Genomic DNA, 20,592 nt, shown 5'->3' with positions numbered 1-20,592 from the left:
GTATCCCTGGCTGCTGCATCCCTGGCATGGGCCTCTTGCCCTGCACGGCCATCTGCAGGTGGTCTGGCAGGGGCTGGCTGCGAGCCAGCATCTTGTAGGCCATGATCTGGGCCCTGAGCTGGTGCAGCTGGTTTTGGTTGAAGGGGGTAGATCCACCCGGCCCAACCCCACCTGGCACAGAACCAAAACTCAGGACACCACCGCAGTCCTGCTGGCCCGTGGCCTTGGGGTCACCGCCCTCCATGGGGACACCTCCAGGGCCGGAGGGCATCATGGGGCCGGGGGAAGGGCCGTTGGCTGGCACAGGGCTGGGAGAGTGCTCAGAACCCCCCAGTGGAGAGGGGTAGCCTGGGGAGGAGATACAACAGCACAGGTGAGAAAAGTAATCTTTCCTGGGAATGGTAGGGCATGACTGTCCCTTTAATTGAGAACAGTGGGAAACTGATTTGAATGACTAATAAAATGGCTAGATACATTGAAAATAGTGTTGAAATGGATGCTAACAGACCAGAAGAAATGTTAGCCAAATTGCCAAATGTTAGCCAAAACCAAAATGCAGACTGGTATTATGATTATGGGCTGGACTGGCGATACAAACACTTTACAAATCACAGTCTCTAACAGACATGCACACATTACAGCTGAGCCTCACCCTCTGTCACCAGTCAATACAGGATAGAAGAGTCAACAGAAAAACACCCTCCCCTGTATTACAGTATTTCAACAGCCCCTCTGTCTCTCTCTCCTTGGTGACTGACTGTTTTTGTAGCAGACAGCTGCCACCTTCATTGTCTGAAAGGGGAAGCCTCATGCCCCTCCACTGAGCATCTGCTGCTCACGCTACCCAACAAAACAACAGAAGCGAAAGAGGAGAAAGTGGCTGGTTGAGTTCACAGTACAAGTGCACATGCGTCTACACGAGTTAGCGTTCACAGTTCCTCTTTTCAGGTAATTGGCTTTAAAGACAATTGTGCTTAAGCCTAAAATCACAATCACCATTTTAAGATCATATGGAAAGATAATAAGTTAACCTTGTGTTAAGCTCCTTCAATAACAGAGTCAATGTTTCCTCTATCCTCCATGCAATCTAATCTATTCAGTACACCATGGTATGGTACCTTGGGAATGTTGGTCCATGGGGCTAGGAGGGGGTCCCATTCCGATGTGGCCTCCACCTGGTCTCATGCCCTTCATCGGTCCGTAGCGAGGGTCGTCAGGCATGCCCTTCTCATGCATGCCTTCCATAGGCTGTGAGAAGACAACACACATTAACATAAGCATGTCCTACTTAGATAGCACATATATTTCTAATGTACAGTAAAGGAAGAATAGATTAATGCAATAAAATTATCATAAAATGGTACCATTGCAGACATTTTACATACATTACAGTTATGGATATGCCCGTTTTCTGTCTTACTTTGTGCATCTGGTGCATGTTCTCCTGAGGATATCCTGAGGGCCCCTGTTGAGGGTGGGGGTGTCCAGAGGCTGGGGGACCTGGGCTGGGTCCCATCATGCTATGAGCAGAGCCTGGGGAAGGGCTGGGGCCCATCATGGCTCCTGGAGAAAGCCCTGGTCCTGGGGAGGGGCCCGTCCAGGGCGTCCCTCCCATGGGGGGGTCCGGGGTGGACATCTCTCTGCTGAGTTCGGGAATGTGACAGCACCAAGCTCCACTCTGCAGAGAGGACAAATGACAGATGAGATACTGACCCGTATTTACAACAAACCAACCCAGCAGTGAGGAGTACAATTTACTGTGTACCAGTGATGGGGGGGTGGGGGGGGGTTGATATTATTGTTGACGATATATTGTATCGTTTTGACAATATCGCATTAGTTGGCTGTATCTGCACCAAAACACCAGTATTTTTCCCTCATAGCTTGTTCTCTATTATCTTTTTAAATATTTTTGCACTTTTATTTTCATGACTGATCAAAAAAACATGTTCTCATGACTCTCTTGTCCCTCTGCAGCAGACATATAGTGAGCAATATGTTTGGAACATCGAATCCCAGTATTGAATCGCAATATACAGTGAGGGAAAAAAGTATTTTGATCCCCTGCTGATTTTTTACATTTGCCCACTGACAAAGACATGATCAGTCTATAATTTTAATGGTAGGTTTATTTGAACAGTGAGAGACAGAATAACAACAACAAAATCCAGAAAAACGCATGTCAAAAATGTTATAAATTGATTCGCATTTTAATTAGGGAAATAAGTATTTGACCCCCTCTCAATCAGAAAGATTTCTGGCTCCCAGGTGTCTTTTATACAGGTAACGAGCTGAGATTAGGAGCACACTCTTAAAGGGAGTGCTCCTAATCTCAGTTTGTTACCTGTATAAAAGACACCTGTCCACAGAAGCAATCAATCAATCAGATTCCAAACTCTCCACCATGGCCAAGACCAAAGAGCTCTCCAAGGATATCAGGGACAATATTGTAGACTTACACAAGGCTGGAATGGGCTACAAGACCATCGGCAAGCAGCTTGGTACTTGGTGGCAAAACCCTTGTTGGCAATCACAGAGGTCAGACGTTTCTTGTAGTTGGCCACCAGGTTCACAAACATCTCAGGAGGGATTTTGTCCCACTCCTCTTCGCAGATCTTCTCCAAGTCATTAAGGTTTCGAGGCTGACGTTTGGTAACTCAAACCTTCAGCTCCCTCCACAGATTTTCTATGGGATTAAGGTCTGGACACTGGCTAGGCCACTCCAGGACCTTAATGTGCTTCTTCTTGAGCCACTCCTTTGTTGCCTTGGCCGTGTGTTTTGGGTCATTGTCATGCTGGAATACCCATCCACGACCCATTTTCAATGCCCTGGCTGAGGGAAGGAGGTTCTCACCCAAGATTTGATGGTACATGGCGCCGTCCATCGTCCCTTTGATGCAGTGAAGTTGTCCTGTCCCCTTAGCAGAAAAACACCCCCAAAGCATAATGTTTCCACCTCCATGTTTGACGGTGGGGATGGTGTTCTTGGGGTCATAGACAGCATTCCTCCTCCTCCAAACAAGGCGAGTTGAGTTGATGCCAAAGAGCTTGATTTTGGTCTCATCTGACCACAACACTTTCACCCAGTTCTCCTCTGAATCATTCAGATGTTCATTGGCAAACTTCAGACAGGCCTGTATATGTGCTTTCTTGAGCAGGGGGACCTTGGAGGCGCTGCAGGATTTCAGTCCTTCACGGCATAGTGTGTTACCAATTGTTTTCTCGGTGACTATGATCCCAGCTGCCTTGAGATCATTGACAAGATCCTCCCGTGTAGTTCTGGGCTGATTCCTCACCGTTCTCATGATCATTGCAACTCCACAAGGTGAGATCTTGCATGGAGCCCCAGGCCGAGGGTGATTGACAGTTATTTTGTTTCTTCCATTTGCGAATAATCGCATCAACTGTTGTCACCTTCTCACCAAGCTGCTTGGCGATGGTCTTGTAGCCCATTCCAGCCTTGTGTGTAGGTCTACAATCTTGTCCCTGACATCCTTGGAGAGCTCTTTGGTCTTGGCCATGGTGGAGAGTTTGGAATCTGATTGATTGATTGCTTCTGTGGACAGGTGTCTTTTATACAGGTAACAAGCTGAGATTAGGAGCACTCCCTTTAAGAGTGTGCTCCTAATCTCAGCTCGTTACCTGTATAAAAGACACCTGGGAGCCAGAAATCTTTCTGATTGAGTGGGGGTCAAATACTTTTTTCCCTCACTGTATATAGAATCATGATAATATCGTATCATGAGGTCCCTGGCAATTCCCAGCCCTGGTACGCAACCAGTCGATCTCTATGTAGCCATCATCCACAAATTGACTTTGTGTTCTCTGAGCTTTGGGTTCTCATTTGTGCCCAAATGACCTAAAATACATCAATTGGTTTGAATAACAAGATCCAATTCTCAAGATGGTAGCCATTTTGTAGTCATCTGAATGTATGTTTTGTGTGAATATGCATGACTGGCACAAATAGTTGGGAATATACGCAGAAGGCCACCCTATCCAAACACACAAACATCCATGCTCAGCGTAGGAAAATGTACATGAACGTTGAGATAAGATGAGCCAAGCTGAAACTGTAGCTAAACAGAGATAAGCTTTCTCTGCAGAGGCTGCTCAGTAGAGCATTAGCAGAGTGTAAACAACGGATCATGAGCTGCACAGGGAAAATAAGACACTAGACTGGTAGAACCTGAAAGCACAGCCCATCCACCTCCTGAGTTAGTTTATTTGCTTCAGTCACAAGGTGGTTCATTTTGTCAAGTTATTAGCCCAAACATTCTCAACTTAAGACAAAAGTGTGAGGGTAGGCAACAACACATCCGCCACGCTGACCCTCAACACTGGGCCCCTCAGGGGTGTGTGGTAGTCCCATCCTGTACTCCCTGTTCAGCCACGACTGCGTGGCCGCGCACAACTCCATTAAATAATGGTCCACACACACCTACACGCCTTTTCCCCCTCAGGAGGCTGAAAAGATTTGGCAAAGGCCCTCAGATCCTCAAAAAGTTATACAGCTGCACCATTGAGAGCATATTGACTGGCTGCATCACCGCTTGGCATCCAAATGCAAGGTGCTACATAGGGTAGTGCGTACGGCCCAGCAGTACATCACTGGGGCCGACCTCCCGGCATTCCAGGACCTCTAACAAGCGGGGTCAGAGGAAGGCACTAAAAATGGTCAAAGACTCCAGCCACCCAAGTCATAGAGTGTTCTTTCTGCTACCGCACGGCAAGCGGTACCAACGCACCAAGTCTGGAACCAACCGGACCTTTAACAGCTTCTACCCCCAAGCCATAAGACTGCTAAATAGTTAACCAAATAGCTACACAGACTATCTGTATTGACCCCCTTTAACACTAACTCTTTTGACTCATCACATATACTGCTGCTTATTATCTATTATGTTGCCTAGTCACTTTACCCCTACCTATATGTACATAGCTATCTACCTCAATTTCCTCGTACCCCTGCACATTGACTCAGTACTGGTACCCAGTGTATATAGCCAAGTTATCGTTACTCATTGTGTATTTAGGCTATTCCTTGTGTTATTATTTTTATATTTTTCTCTCTGCATTGTTGGAAAGGAATCGAGAAGAAGATGGGACAAAGGGGAGGGATCCTGAGTGGAGTGGTGTGAGTAGTAGATCTGTACCAGTACAGAGGGATAGGCCAATACATGATATATGCTTCAGTAAGGTAATGGTTATCAACTGTACTGCAGGGATGGAACGTAAGCCGCATACAATTGAGGTTGTGGTGGCAGCTGCAGAGAGGTATTTGGGTGTACCACACTGGACATCAGAAGAGTTAGGCCTACAGGGTGTGTTGAGTGGTGGTGTCCTGTCCTTGCAGGCTGTTGGCCTGAGGTAGGACTAGAAAGATTTAAATAGTGGAGTAGGGTGGTGGGTTTTTAGTGAGTGTAGGGTTAGATGGTAGGGTATTTGTTGATTTTTGTATTATTATTATTATTATTATTTTCAAGCAAAGTATAAGGGAGTTACACTCCAGTCTAGTAGGTGGTGGTAATGCAACATTTATTGGATTCCAACCGCCTTTAAACCTCATCAAAAGAAGAATGAGGATTTCCCTCCCCCTTGACCCATCTTCCTCTACTTTCTGCACTGCATCAGCATATGACAACTTCTGCACTACTCTAACCCTGGTATCCTCAACCTGCCTCTCTCACCAGACATTTCTGATCCCCAGCTCCATGGGCACCCCTACAATTAACACATACCACTTCTTTCCCTAATGCTCCACATACCTTTGTCTCATGCACTTCTGCACACCTAGGAACCTCCCTCCTACACACTGCTGCCGCATGCCAATAAGCTTGACACACCTGTAACAACGTAATGTATTAGGTATAAAAGCTTGTACTGGATAACTGATATATCCTAACATCACTTTGTCAGGCAAAGATTGAACATCAAAACTCAAAAGAACACAACAACTCTTCTATTTCTCCACTCAAGCCATCCTGTATGTGTTGCACCAAACGAAGAGCATCACAAACACCGGGAATCTTCCCCTGGCTTCAGTTGGTCCACTTTCACCACTACCCTGTAATTACTCCTTTCAATGGCGCCCTAAACAATTCACATATCCCGTCCCCAGTCGTTTGACGCGGAGCGCCTGCTCCATCTGACCAACAGAAACAATTATCACAAGACCACTTTGGGTTACCTTAACCAATTCCACAGCACCTAACTCCATTTTCACTCACCCTGAAACCACAAATGGATCAGCCAAAAGGCTGTACCGTTTTTCCAAAGGTCACTCCTACCGTCACAGACTCATCTTTATTCTGACTCTCGGTACAATCCTCAGGCTCCGAGAACTTCACCACACCTACCAACTCCGATACCTTGCCTGGCCTCATTCACTTTAATTTATCTTCCTCTCCTGTCTTCGATCCGGTGTACAGCTCACACTTTCTACCATTCTTCTTCAACAAACCATCTCCCTTTTTCCTCCATTTTTAACCAATTCAAACTCACCCTCTTCCTCCCTCTCTTCAAAGACCTCTGCCTCTCTTTTCATCCTCCGTAATCCATGTGTATGTCTCCTTATGATAATACTGCACTTCCTTCTGACATACATCTCGTTCTTGCCCTCAAGGGACGCCATTCCCCACTGCGACACACAATTCAAGTTTGATCACCCAAAACATTATCCCCCACCAAAGATACTGGTAACTCCTTATCGGTCTTCGATGCTGTTAACACTTTCAAAACTCGCAGAGATCGACAGTATTACTGCTCGTGAGGCACCTAATGTGATGTATAGTTAGCTAGCATAGCTTGACTTGGCTAGAAAGCTAGCTAGCAGCAAAACAACCTCCGTTAGCTCCGTTTACAACATAGTAGCACGCTATATTTGTTTGAGGTCAGAAACCATTCACCATGTGATGGGCTACATTTCAAACATTGTTTTCTACATAATAATTGCGAATAAACAAATAATGCCAGACAGTTGGCTGATGGTACGGTCTCTGCTAGCCGACCATGCTGTCGTAACAAAATGTATGCTGAGAATTTGGTTATTTTGCTGACTTTAGAGATTCGGCGAGAGTAAAAAAGTTTACAAATAATTTCAGTTGATTGATCCAACCCGCATCCCCGCTCTAGTTAACTAGATACATTTACCAAAAACAACATTTATTAATTTTACTCTGCCGCCACTGTCTGCAGACAGACTAATAATGTCGGTCCTGACTCCCGTGCCTTCCAACCCAACGATAACCAAAAGGTATTAGAAAATGAAATGACGTCTCAATAATCTGAATAAGGATAACATCGACGAAGTCTAAAAAAGAAAACAGTTGAATCTGACTTACATTGAAATCACCCTTCGCGGGTAGGTCCTTTCGAAGTATGTCGACGTGGGGGATGGGTGTACAAGTTATTATAGAACAATACTATTACATGTAGTAAAACAAGATCGTGAGGGATCCATGTTGATAGTAGTCATTGACAGTAACAATGAAAGCAATTGAGCTCCGTTTACATACATTTTTCTATCTGAATAAAATGTGCAGTGTCAAAAAAACATTTACCGGTATCAACACTAGCTGTATTGCCACGTTTAATAACCACAACCAAAGGTGCTGTTTTGTAGATTGGAATATGTACCAGTCCGCTTTACAGTAAAAAAATATATGAAAATACAGGTTATTGAAATGAAATGCATAGGGACTAGATAGAACCACGGTGAGAACTGGTTGTAGGTGGGAGTCGACTCCAAAGTAATCGATTCCTCGACTCTTTGCCCGTCGACTCCCATTTCTGTGTGTCAAGCTTCGACTCCTAAGAATCAGTATTTTTTTTGCAACGGAGGAAACTATTTTCCGTAGTCTACTTAGAGAACACAAACTCTGGCTTCTTTCACAGCAAAGAAAGAGCGAGGGTGGGAGAGAGAGAGGACAGCAACACAAGTAGACCCGACCAAATCATGAGAAAACAAAAACAGAATTACTTGACATATTGGAAAGAATTTACAAAAAAAACAGAGCAAACTAGAACGCTATTTGGCCCTAAACAGAGAGTACACAGTGGCAGAATACCTGACCACTGTGACTGACCCAAAATTAAGGACATCTTTGACTATGTACAGACTCAGTGAGCATAGCCTTGCTATTGAGAAAGGCCGACGAAGGCAGACCTGGCTCTCAAGAGAAAACAGGCTATGTGCACACTGCCCACAAAATAAGGTGGAAACTGAGCTGCACTTCCTAACTTCCTGCCAAATGTATGACCATATTAGAGACACATATTTCCCTCAGATTACAAAGACCCACAAAGAATTCGAAAACAAAAATGTTGATAAACTCCCATATCTATTGGGTGAAATACCACAGTGTGCAATCACAGCAGCAATATTTGTGACCTGTTGCCACAAGAAAAGGGCAACCAGTGAAGAACAAACACCATTGTAAATACAACCTATATTTATGTTTATTTATTTTCCCTTTTGTACTTTAACTATTTGCACATCATTACAACACTATATAGACATAATATGACATTTGAAATGTCTTTATTATTTTGGAACTTTTGTGAATGTAATGTTTACTGTTAATTTTGTATTGTTTATTTCACTTTTGTTTATTATCTATTTCACTTGCTTTGGCAATGTAAACATATGTTTCCCATGCCAATAAAGCCCCTTAAATTGAATTGAGATGGGAGGGGAGGGGCACAGCCAGGCATAGGTAGGCATGTTGGCCACCAGGCAGAACTGTGCATCGGTAATCAAAATATGTAGGCTATTGCAATGCTGTATTTCGCAATTTCTTGGCTTGCAATGTCTCGCGCAAATTCGCTAAAGTACGGGCTATCAATGAGTAGGCTGAGCTACTCTACTCTACATGCAACAGACCGAAGACCAAACACACACTAGCGTTTTTCATAGCGAAGAGAAAGAGGAGCAGTCGAGGTAGAGAGAAGATAGGGGCAAGGAGAAAGACTGTTAGAACCCTGCGCATAGGCTATATTTTGGTAATCTGTATCTAGCTATGCCTCGTCAATTCACCAAAAGTATATTAAAGTATATATTAGGCAGACAGTGAGTATGGCTAAACTGTTCTTCATAGTGCCAGTGAATTGAAGTTGAACATCGCCAAATGCGTCAGTTCAATTAGGCCTAAATGTGCAATAAAAATGCTTGCTTAAAGCTTATTTAATTCAACCCTGGCTGGCTGTTGATGTCCTAGGTCAGGGCTCTCCAACCCTGTTCCTGGAGAGCTACCTTCCTGTAGGTTTTTGGAGTGAAAACCTACAGGATGGTAGCTCTCCGCGAACAGGGTTGAAGAGCCCTGTCCTAGGCAATAGATCGCAAAGCAGGATCCCCGCCTAACTTTTTGGAAATGGCAAGTTCACTTTCTCATCCATAAACACAGTCAAGTGCAAAAACGGTTCAGCAGCTCAAATCAGCAGGATGTGGGGCATTGTTATTAGGAAGGATGTCTACCATGGATGGATCGCAAAAATAATGATTATGATCACACTTCATCAATTTAAATATTATGGGGAGACCTATACAGATTTGTCAGCCAAGCACGAGTTATCAGTGTAGCCTATTATCGTCTAGACATGACATTGAAATATCTTCACGCCTACAATAACAACCTCCAGGTTTCCGTCATAAGAGTCCATTCAATAATTTAAAAAAATATATGTATATTCCTCTGGAATAACGCACATACTTGGATAATAATTACAAAACCAACGTCTCTAGTAATACCCGTCCGAATAGGGCTATAACATGTCAAATAATAGGCTTATCAGCATAGAGTGCGCCGCCTCATCCCATGGGCTCCGTCAAGGCTGCACACAGCAGAAATATCACTGAAATATTATAGTTCTTACACATCACCTTCTATATTCAAACAAAATAGTCCTTATATATGCAAATGGTAAGCATTATGCTCATGTCAGTCCTCTAAAATGTAGTCTTCCTAGTAGGACTCTGCAATAATGAGGTGGTGTGTATGTGTGTGTGCGCATCCGTTTATGCGTGTTTTGGGAGTCGAGCAAGAGTCGACTCCTTTCGACTACAATCACAGGAGTCGGAGTCGAGTCTAAAAATCCTGGAGTCGTGCGCCACTGGAACTGGGCTGCGTTCAGCAGGACAAAACGTTGGCTAACGTTCAGATATAAATGTATTATGTAGAACAAACATAGCTACCTCTTTAGTGTATCGAATAAGGACTCATGTCTGCTCTAGTCATGGCATTTCCGCAACGTTTTCGTAATGAACATGGCCTGCTCACAGTTGGGTAAGGGTTAGGCGTTTATCGTTTTAGTATGAGCCAATAGTATCTTGACATGTAGCATTTTAACCAATTGAATGATAATGCGCGCTAAGGGTCGATGAGGAAAGCAACGTCCCCTCCAACATCAGACCCAGTCCATTTCAATGAATAGCACTGTCAATGTGTTTGCCACAGTCATATCACACACATTCATATCACACAATCTTATAATACATTTTCATTGTTGTTTTAGGTCTAGGTGGTTTTACTATTCTTTGTGTTGGGGAATTTTCTGTTCTTATTTATTTTAATTTTATCTAATTTATTGTATTTATTTATTTTCCTTAATGTCCTTGTCTCTTGTTTTTTTGTCCAGTTTAGCTTTTAGTATTTGGCATCCCTAATATACAGAAACAGTGATTGCTTCTCTTAACATGTGAATAGGACATTAGCCTTGTCATATTGCAGTTGCATCGTACGCGACTGTTTACAGCAGCAAAGCTATAGAATAGACAGTCTCAAATCTTGTTAGTCAAAAACTCAATCATCATGAGTTCTTGGCTGGAGAGTTGCTGGCTGGCTGCGTGACATCTCGCTGAGCCAGCTTAGAGGGTGAGGTCAGGTATCTCTCAGTTTCTTTAAGCTCCGGAACCCAGTCTCACCTTCAAAGTCCCAGAGCCTATTTACCATGCTGGGAGGGAAGAAGGTTCCAGAGGAAAGTGTTTCGGGTGGGCCACGGAAAGGAGATGACCCTCCGCTGGTTGTCCACCCAACTTTGGAGACACCGTGTGATGGGTCTCCTGATGGCTTTGTGTGTCACCTTGTTACTCATGCTCCTGGCTACTCAGTCATTGCAGCATCCAAGGTAAGGGACTTTCTGTCTGTCTCTCTAGTCTCTCCCCACCATTATGTACTGTCTGTAGCTGTAGCTGGTGGTAAAACTAATAGATTTAGCTCAGTGGTTATTGTAACAATGTACCAGAGAAACACAACATATATTTATGTAAATGCATTTACGGATTAAAAAACCTTTTAAATACAGAATTGATTAATGAGGAGTATTTTGTCATGGCATACAGCTAAGCTGCAAAAGTTCTGTAGAGACTATGTTTACCTAGATGTCAGTTGAAATCCTCTCTCTTTCCTTTTTCGAAAGCCACTATTCTGGGCACAAGGGCCATAAGGTGGAGGAGAGGGGAGCACTTTCTGACGATGCTCCTCCTAACACACCCATCCCATCCCACACTGCCCCTAACAGGAGGAAGGAGGTTCAGACCCCCGATCTGCAGCATCAAAGAGACCTCAATGGGTACACCTTTATGAGGACAAGGAGGAGCCCTCCGCCCGTAGCTTTCCTCAAAACACACAAGACTGGAAGCAGCACTGTCCAGAATCTGATGTTCCGCCTTGGGGAGAAGGAGAGCCTCACTTTCGCCTTCCCCTATTACGCATACCAGTTCAGCTACCCAGATAGGTATGGGCACACGACTACTGTCTCCTGTAAGATACGGTTACCTTTATTCATCTGATGAGTAGATCTGTTCTATTGCAATGTTCAGATTATCAATCAAATTTACTGTCAGGTCTGTGGTACATTTGGAGCCCCTCCGTTTGGTGGATATTAACTACAGATAACTTTCACTACTTTAACATGGGTTTTACCTTCCTTATGGCTCCAGGTTCCGAGCAGACTTTGTGGATGAGCTGCCACCGGGTTCCTCTCAGTTCGACATGCTCTGCAGCCACATGCGGCTGGACCTGGGACAGCTGAGACAGGTGATGCCCAGGAACACCATCTACATCACCCTTCTGCGTGATCCTCTACGGACCTTTGAGTCTGTTTTCAGCTACTATACTTCCACTGTACCCGCCTTCACTCTATCCAAAAAGGCAGCTGACACGGCTAACAGGAAGTCAGCCCTCTCGGTCTTCCTGGAGGCCCCAGAGTCCTACTGGGACCCTACAGAACCGGGGAATGGCCTAGCCAGGAACCCTATGAGCTTTGACCTGGGCCTCAGCAGCCAGGAGTGGAACGCGTCCTGGCCCATGGAGCTGGCTCAGCTGGAGGAGGCCTTCCAGCTGGTGATGATCGCTGAGCACTTTGATGAGTCTCTGGTTCTCCTGGGGGCTCTGCTGCAGCTGGAGCCTGAGGAGCTGGCCTATGTGCACCTGAACGTCCGCGCTCCCTCGGACGTCACCCCGCTGGAGGAGGACACCAAGGCCAGGCTCCGGGCCTGGAACAGTCTGGACGTGCTGCTCTACAACTTATTTCTGCAGGTGTTCTGGGAGAAAGCTGAGCAGTATGGCCTGGGGAGACTGAACAGGGAGGTGGCCCTGCTGAGGGCCTCCACACAGAGGCTCAGACAGAAGTGTGTGGCCAGGGGAGGGGTGCCCCCTGGTGAGCTGGAGGACCTGGTCAGGCCCTGGCAGACCGACACAGTCACCATCCTGGGATACGAGGTACGAGGGAACCTGACTCTGCAGGAAGAGGGGCTTTGTGTGCGACTAGTGCTGCCTGAGCTACAGTACCACTCTCACCTCTATTTCCAGCAGTATGGCCATGACATGAGGTCCATACCTACAGACTAATGTGCAGCACTTTCCATTTTAGATTCTACACTGCTCAGAATTCCTCTGCTTTTGATGTATTTTTCCAATAAACAAAAAATACAAACATTGTTAGAGGGTCTCTTTCCATAGAGTATCTTTCCAAATGTTTAACAGATTTTTTTTATGTGGACCTTCTTGTTAAAATACTATAGCGACCTTAATTCAACTCTTAGTGACCTAATCAATAGATAGCCTTGGGGAGGCTAAAAGAGGAATAGTTCAGCCATAATCCGAAAGGAAGTGGCGTATCTCTTTACTAGAAGCTTGAGGCCATTATTTTAGCTATAATCTTTACATTTTTCAGTACAATTTTTCAGATTTTTTGGGTGGGCAGAAAACAAGAGGGGTATCAAACAAATGTATTTATAAAGCCCTTTTTACATTAGCAGGTCACAAAGTGCTTATACAGAAACCCAGCCTAAAACCCCAAACAGCAAGCAATGCAGATGTAGAAGCACAGCAGGGTATCTGTTAAACATGTAATTCAAATTTGTATGGCCTAAACTAAATCCATCTGATGAAGTAGGGTGATTTTTTTATTTTATTGATAGCTTTTATTGAATGCATTGTGCCACTCACTTTCCATGTAAAAAAAACATTCATTCCGGGAAAAAAAACACAGGGCAAAAGCAACCCCATATTGCCCAGAATGTGCCTCTTAAATTGACTGATGCATATTTTAAGATTAATATTTTATACTCTCCCCACTCAACCACATATAAAACCAATACACACATCTCTAAAACAAATTGATTCCATTCACCAGTTCCATGTGCACGTCCCAAGGTCTAAGGAATCCAATTTCCTAATCCATTCACAGAGCAGACATCCTGTCACATGACGTCAAACAGCAGCTCAGAGCCCAGATTGTCGAGTCTAATGCAGGACAAAGTATTTCAACAAAAGGTTGTAGTGGAGAGGACTATGGGATGAGCAGCCTATCTACACAATGATGAAATAGGGTCAGTCAGTGTCTTTCAGCTGGGCATAGAGTCACCCATGACATGACTTCATGTAGGATCCCTCATGTAGAATAGTAAACAATGAAGTTGAAGGCAGGATATTTAACATAAGAACCTCAAAACCATACTAATATCAGAACCTTAAAATTAAAAACAATTATACAAAAACCTTCATTTAAAAACCTTCTGTTACATTCATCACAACGTCACCTTAAAACAATAAATAATTATCTAAAACGAATAAATACACGAGAATAGTGTCATTGGCCTGTTCTATTCAGCAACACCTCACCAAGCCTAGTTATTGCCTGTGGAGGTTGGGGATAAAGGTTAAATCTGGAGCATGTCCCCCCTTGTCAGTAGTTGCCACTGATAAAGCTCAGTTCAGTAACTATGTGTATGAGTCGGTATATGAATTATGTTCCCTGCTGACCACTCAGGGCACATTAAGTCAGTCTGTTCACAGCACCCTTAGCGGAGTTGCCAACAACCGGATGTTCTGGTTTTCAGGGATACAGCTAATTCAACCTAGCTTAGAACTTTTACGCCTGCTACGTTAGTTCACAATAACACAAACTCATCCATGCTGTTGCTGGTATTGGTCCTTCTCAGCCTCTCCTTGTCCTTTGTCAGGATGTGGGTGATAGAGTTTGGGGGTGCATCGCTCTCATCCTCCTGCCACCCATCCTGTCCCTGACCCTCTGCAATGGTGAAGATGGGGTACTTTTCTGTTGATGACGAGAGAGCCTGGGGAAGAGAAAGAGATGAGAGAACCATCTCTAGGAGAGCTCTTATATTTCCCCTCATCTCAATGTAACCATTAACCAATGGGCATGACTGTATTACGACATACTGTAAAAGCAATAATGTACATGGCTCCTTGCAACTAAAACATGTCCTGCACCAGTTATACAGCGTACTCTTCATATATGCATATTTGATCACTCAAGAGTAAACAACAGCATCTTGTCCAGGGTTCAAATCTATAGCCAGCCTATTCCCCTGACCAGGACACCACAAATAAAATCAAAGTTTATTGGTCACATGCACGCATTACTTGCAAGCTTTCCTCAACAGGGTATTGACCCATTTATACAAATAATAATACACAATAAGTAATACAAAGTAGTAACAAATGAACAATTTTAATGTTTGAAAATATATACACAAAAATAATATACAGTATAGCTCAGATAAATAATAATAAATAGTAGCAGCAATAGTGCCTGTGTGTGTGTGCCCCACATACCGTGCTAACAGCTGAGCACAGTAACTCAAAGTCCTTCTGGCTCTTGGCATACAAGCCTATAGTGCAGCTGGGGTCCATGCGACTGATGGCCATCTTCCTGGGACACTTACAGTGAAACGACTGCAGGGGAGAACAAGGCCCCATTAAGGCGAGAGATTGTGGCGTCAGTGTAGCCCAGTTTCTCGACCGAGATTTTATCTTGATTGTAACACGAAAGTGTTGCCAAACAAGCACAGACAGGTTGGTAAATAAGTGGCTTAGTGTTATACTGCTAGACCGAGATACAATCTCGGTCTAGAAGCTGGGCTAGTGTCATGGATATAGAATAATGTATAGGGTTTGCAAACACAGACAGCCAAAACAGGAAGAGAGCACCTTCCATTACCTCTAAGGGGAAGTTATCCTGTGTGATATCCACTGTGGACTGGCTGTAGTGGGGGTCCAAATACAACAGCTGTTCGTCTAGCACAGGAAACATGAGCATGGTCAGAGTGAGGGTACAAGGACTGTAAAAATACAGAATGACAACAGGAAGACCATACACCTACCTTGATGCCCAACGAAGAACAGAGAGTGCTTGGGCTTGCCGCCGATGATTCCAATGCAGCATTCTAACCTCAGGAGGTTCTATGGATAGATAAAAACACAAGCATGATTTACCAATCTCTCACTGTGTTTTGTGGTTGTCAGTGTCTGTGTGCATGTCTCTAGCATGTTACTCTGACTTGACACATACTTTGACACATTTGATGTAGGTGGGGTTGAGGACTTCTCCTCCCAGACGCACAGGGACCAGGATGATGACAGACTTCCAGGCTGGACTGGGTCCTTTGGAGCCCTCAGATAGAGGTCGCTCACACATTCTCACCACGTCATCTATGTACACTACACAGGGACAGGAACCACATAATGATACCATCTATTACTATAGTCTGATGGGCATCCTGCCAAATAGTGAGAATGAGATAACAAGGGAACACTCACCAGTGCAGTCCTGTGCTACATACACTGTCAGATTGGACACCTCTGCTGATGCTGCTTCAACAGCCTTACTAAAACAAACAGATACCCCACATCACTAAGGGAAGATGTATTGTCCTGAATGCAGATGCCTGGGGGGGGGGGGGGGGGGGGGGGGGCAGGTTTAGCTTCTTCTAAGTTCTCACCGAAGTATGTGTGCTACGATGGAGGGGCCGTACCAGTCCCCCGCCTTCTTCCCTGAGCTTGTGCCCTGTTCCACCAGCTGGTGCAGCCCGAACGGGGCGATGGGATGGTCCCCAAACCAGGACACCACCCGTCTGTGAGTGACCTCAGTCCGGCTCTCCAGGAAGGACGCTATGCTCTTCCTCCTTCCCTTCTTAGTCACCTCTGGACCCAAGGAGCGAGACTCCTGTACCTCCATGTCATCTTTGGACACATGGTGGGCAGAGAGCCAGGTCCAGCCTGGCAACAATAGAGAGGGACAAGGCTAAGTAGTGATAAACTGTAGTAGTGTGTTACTCAGGAGATACTTTGAGATGCTGCTGGAAACATGTATCTGTATGTATGTGTGTGTGTCCCACATGCACAAGTGTGTTTTTTATTTTACCTGGCGGCAGCAGGTGTAGCAGCAGCCCCTGTGCCAGCAGCATCTGTCCACTGCGCAGCATGCAGCCCCAGCCACTGTCTGTGGTCAGAGAAGAACCATCCAGCTGTGGGAAGCCCCGCCTGTACGTCAGCCACAGCAGAGTGGCAAAGGCCCGGCGAAAGGACTCCCTCTCCACTGACAAAACACAGGACAGACACTGGCCTTGAATATAGAATTGTCTCAAATACAGTTACATACCAGTTTACAATTAGGTGTGAGTCTTTTTAAAAGGGTGGAGTTACCCAACCAACAGGACATCTCTCACCTCCATGACTGAGCAAATAAGACTGTCCAAGCATGGTCAGAGGAGAGGTTTTGCTGAAGCTGGCCTTTGACTTGAATGACCAGCCTGGATGAGGAAAGGAAAACAAACTATAAAATGACAAACAGTAAGTGACTGGTCACTGTTAGGTCAAAAAGGTTCTAGGCACACATACCATATTTGACATTGTTCCATGCTGACACCAACTTGGACTTGAGTCTGCCTCTCTCCTCAGGTTCCTCTGGGTCATCCTGGCTTCCATAAGAGCCCTGAGTTCCCAGAGACACGGTGGAGAGGTGGAACCAATCTTCTGGAGGGTCACCCTCAGGGCTCTGGCCCTCACAGGGAGAACTGGGATTCATGACTACTGGGCTTGAACAACTGTCTGGAGTCTGGAGGTCATTTCCTTATTGCCATAGCAACCTGAGAGTGGACACAGCAATGACTATTCAGCCAAGAAGAAACATTGATTACCTCAGGGGCAAAGCTCTGATGTAAGCTGAGAGATATTGATTGCACGGAACATAGTAGTACGTTTTTCAAGCCATTTCTCGCGCTGGCTCCACAGTGTCTTAATGTAACCATGATTATGTTCTGACCCCAGTGTAGCTCAGTTTAAACAAGCGTAACGGTAGGGTCAGTATCTTCTGGCAAATAATGGTGGAGCAGCACTTTCTTTTAAGCAGACACTGAAAATGCAGTTACTCACACATAACTATATCTGCCTTTGTAACTAGCATCCAACTGTTTAATATACATTGAAAGATTTTATAGCTGGTTAGCCTATATCAGTAGCGAGCTAACAATCTGTGATAAACTGTGTGATAAATCAGCACCTGAATTGTTTAACGTAAGTAATAATATTTGTGTTGACAACCAGCTAACATTACAGGTGACACGCCTAGGATTGAGGTAGCTAGTTACATGTCTCTTAACATTACAGATGAATCGTCAACATTTTTTCCAACATAATGCCAATGGCAAGCACGTTGGCATTCATTTGCCAATGACGAACTTCTTGCTGGCTGAATGTGTTCTAACGTTACATTGGAAAACTATTGCTAACAAAAATATTGTATATTGCTTTCAAATCTTAAACTAACTCAATGCACGCTAGCTATTTGCTAGATAACTTACATAGCTAGTGAACTAATAGCTAATTGACAGCGAGCTAACGTTATCTAGCTAGCCAACGACGTCCATGTCTTCTTATATTCTGTAAACAAGCTAACGTTAGCTGTTCTTCTCTCCAGAGCTCTTTATAGCTGGTCGATAATTTGTCCTTTACCTTTATTTACACATGTCATCTTGTTTGTTTCACTTACAAACAAACTACTGTCAACAAAAAACGTGTCTGAATTGGAGCTGACTTTTAAGAACAAGTAATCCCAGATTTACTGAAGTGATTAGCTAGCGGCCTGACTTCCTGTTTGTCTACTTGGCAATCGGCATCGTGATTCGTGATTGGTCAATAAAGGACCAAAGTTTCATTTACTCCATTGATTTACTCCATCTTTGCGGCTCGTTCAGCATGACGCAACGTTTTGGAACCTTCAGATATATGCTACGTAGAACAAACATGCCTCTGACATATAGAATAAGGAATCATGTAGGCTCTATTCATGAAATGTCTATCTGCAAGGTTGGACAAAGTTTGGCTGAACGTGGCCGCGCTATAGACCCTTCTGAAATCCATTTAGAAGTTTTCGGTCAAAGTTATGGCTCACAACAAGAACACAAACAGGCACATGATAATTGAAGGATTCTCTTTCAGGATTTTATTACACTTTAGGCTTTTTTGCATTGGTTTCATAACAGTGCCTAGGGAATAAAATGACATGGACAACAATGAACTGAGAGAAGTGTCATAAAAAAGTCTAAACTCACACATAAGTCAACATGGACAGAGGCCATGGTGTATTGCAACTCTTATGGAATGACAGAAGTAGAACTGCACAAAATAGGACAACCACACAGATTTGGTAAATTCATTTGTAGATTTACAATTTAGAGATATAAATAACAATTCAAAGAACAATGCACAAGTAAACCATTTGAGAGCAATTGACAAATAATCAAATATAATAAATAAAAATAAATAGATAAATACATTTGACACAAAATAAAGTGCAATTTCCACGCACATCCGCTCATACACAACACAAGCTTTTAACTAGCATTCATCTAAATATGAGCTGTTTGTCATCTCCTAAGAGCACTGTATCAGTATCATACGTCTCTCTTTATCGGTCATAATACACACAAAACGTTTTTTCAAACTGTATTTAGACAAACAAACAAGTTTCTAGTAGCTATATGAATGGAATAGTGGTTAAAATAGAAAATCATGAAGATATGAAGGTAATATGTGGGATAAAATCTAATCTTGTGTCATCAAATTGTGAACTGATTATGTGTGAATGACATTTTGACCTCAAATACTATGTTCAGGACAGTCTTGTGATGACCACAAGATGGCAGTCTGATACAGGTATGGGCATGAACATATTCAGTTATGTCACTGATGAGAGTGCTGCCTAGGTCTACGCGGGCTCTCAGATCTGACTAGGAATTCTACATAGAACTTGCATATAATTACACATCACTGTAAACAAGCACTTTTCTTCACACATTACATTATACAACGCTAATTTTGCATACATTGAAAAGGGAGAGTTCTAGCCTATGTTGCCAGAGTACGAGTAAGTCTCAAACAATACTCCCATTTTATAGTATCTATTTCATCACCTGACCACACTTAATTCACACACAGAGACATATGGGTTCCTCTTCTTTAGTTCAATTCATTAGCACTGTATTCATTTCAGAACCTAAATAATTGCACAATTCACAATGCCCACTGGGCACAGACGTCAATTCAACGTCTATTCCATGTTGGTTCAATGTAATTTCATTGAAATTACGTGGAAACAGCATTGATTCAACCAGTGTGTGCCCAGTGGATGGAGTCAATGGAGACAATTCGTAAAACAATATATCTGCTTGCTTGGCTTATTGCAAACCTTTACCTCCCTAACATCCGTTCATGGGTACATTGTAAACTTATTAAGTAGGGGACACACAGGAAAATACCTAAAAAGCCCATTGCATAGTGTCCCTGTGCAAGTTCAGATAGTCTACCTAAATCCAACCAGGACTCAGCCCTTAAAACACTCAAACAAATTCATTCAGCTCTCCTTTAAACAATACAATTCCAAGTTCCACATTTAGCAAGCAGGTCATCATCTTAGTTCAGTTAGCAACACATCTCAATTTGTTACACCAATGCATGTTACACCAATGCAACAATTCTTCTCTCAATATTTTTTCCAGGTACTGTGTGAGAAAAAGAACAAGGTGCTATTTTTGTATTTTAACTGAGTGAAAAGATGGCACTGGAGTTGACGGACATGGGTAATCCTCCTCGTGGTGACAGACTGTGACAGAAGCCTGCCTATAGGCATGCTGTTTACATTGGGAATGTGTGGGGGCTGTTGACATGATGTTCACAGTGTTCACTACCATCAGGTCTGTTGGATTTTTTTCCTCATCTCTTTAAATATTCTCTTTCATCTCTCATGTACAATTTGGAACATGCAAGAAGACACGCTTTTACTATATAC

The 20,592-nt window shown here is 43.8% G+C and overlaps 2 protein-coding genes across 4 annotated transcripts; one reads left to right on the top strand and one right to left on the bottom strand.

The window, feature by feature from the left end:
* Nucleotides 1–11,005: 11,005 nt before the first annotated feature.
* On the top strand, nt 11,006–12,848 carry LOC311150037 (galactose-3-O-sulfotransferase 2-like; the record flags this gene model as incomplete). Its single annotated transcript, XM_084187281.1, has 3 exons — nt 11,006–11,124; nt 11,416–11,733; nt 11,939–12,848. 3 exons carry the CDS (start codon nt 11,006–11,008, stop codon nt 12,846–12,848), a joined length of 1,347 nt encoding a protein of 448 aa, XP_084043407.1.
* A 369-nt stretch (nt 12,849–13,217) lies between these two features.
* On the bottom strand, nt 13,218–18,405 carry LOC311150007 (cysteine protease atg4da-like). Of its 3 annotated transcripts, none has more exons than XM_084187247.1 (11): nt 18,258–18,405; nt 17,145–17,392; nt 16,973–17,056; nt 16,669–16,842; nt 16,247–16,523; nt 16,065–16,132; nt 15,817–15,965; nt 15,629–15,707; nt 15,466–15,542; nt 15,081–15,200; nt 13,218–14,578 (listed from the first exon to the last, which is right to left on the bottom strand). In XM_084187247.1, exons 2-11 carry the CDS (start codon nt 17,329–17,331, stop codon nt 14,393–14,395), a joined length of 1,401 nt encoding a protein of 466 aa, XP_084043373.1. In that variant the 5' UTR covers nt 17,332–17,392; nt 18,258–18,405; the 3' UTR covers nt 13,218–14,392. The 3 variants fall into 3 exon arrangements, with proteins under 3 accessions (XP_084043373.1, XP_084043371.1, XP_084043372.1); XM_084187245.1 differs by having other exon boundaries at nt 17,145–17,414; nt 18,107–18,396; XM_084187246.1 differs by having other exon boundaries at nt 17,145–17,414; nt 18,258–18,373.
* Between the last annotated feature and the right edge of the window lie 2,187 nt (nt 18,406–20,592).

This window comes from Coregonus lavaretus (genome assembly GCF_964263955.1).
Source record: "Coregonus lavaretus genome assembly, chromosome: 2".
Lineage (NCBI taxonomy): Eukaryota > Metazoa > Chordata > Actinopteri > Salmoniformes > Salmonidae > Coregonus > Coregonus lavaretus.
The sequence above is the reverse complement of the archived record's forward strand: the minus strand, read 5'-3'. Positions and strand labels throughout refer to the sequence as shown.

Excerpts from the sequence above, each read along its gene's own strand:
- LOC311150007 (XM_084187247.1), bottom strand. The coding sequence starts at position 17,331 with ATGAATCCCAGTTCTCCCTGTGAGGGCCAGAGCCCTGAGGGTGACCCT. Across the intron at positions 17,057-17,144 it reads ATGGAACAATGTCAAATATG|GCTGGTCATTCAAGTCAAAG; the intron begins GTATGTGTGCCT and ends TTCCTCATCCAG. Across the intron at positions 15,708-15,816 it reads CCTACATCAAATGTGTCAAA|AACCTCCTGAGGTTAGAATG; the intron begins GTATGTGTCAAG and ends ATCTATCCATAG.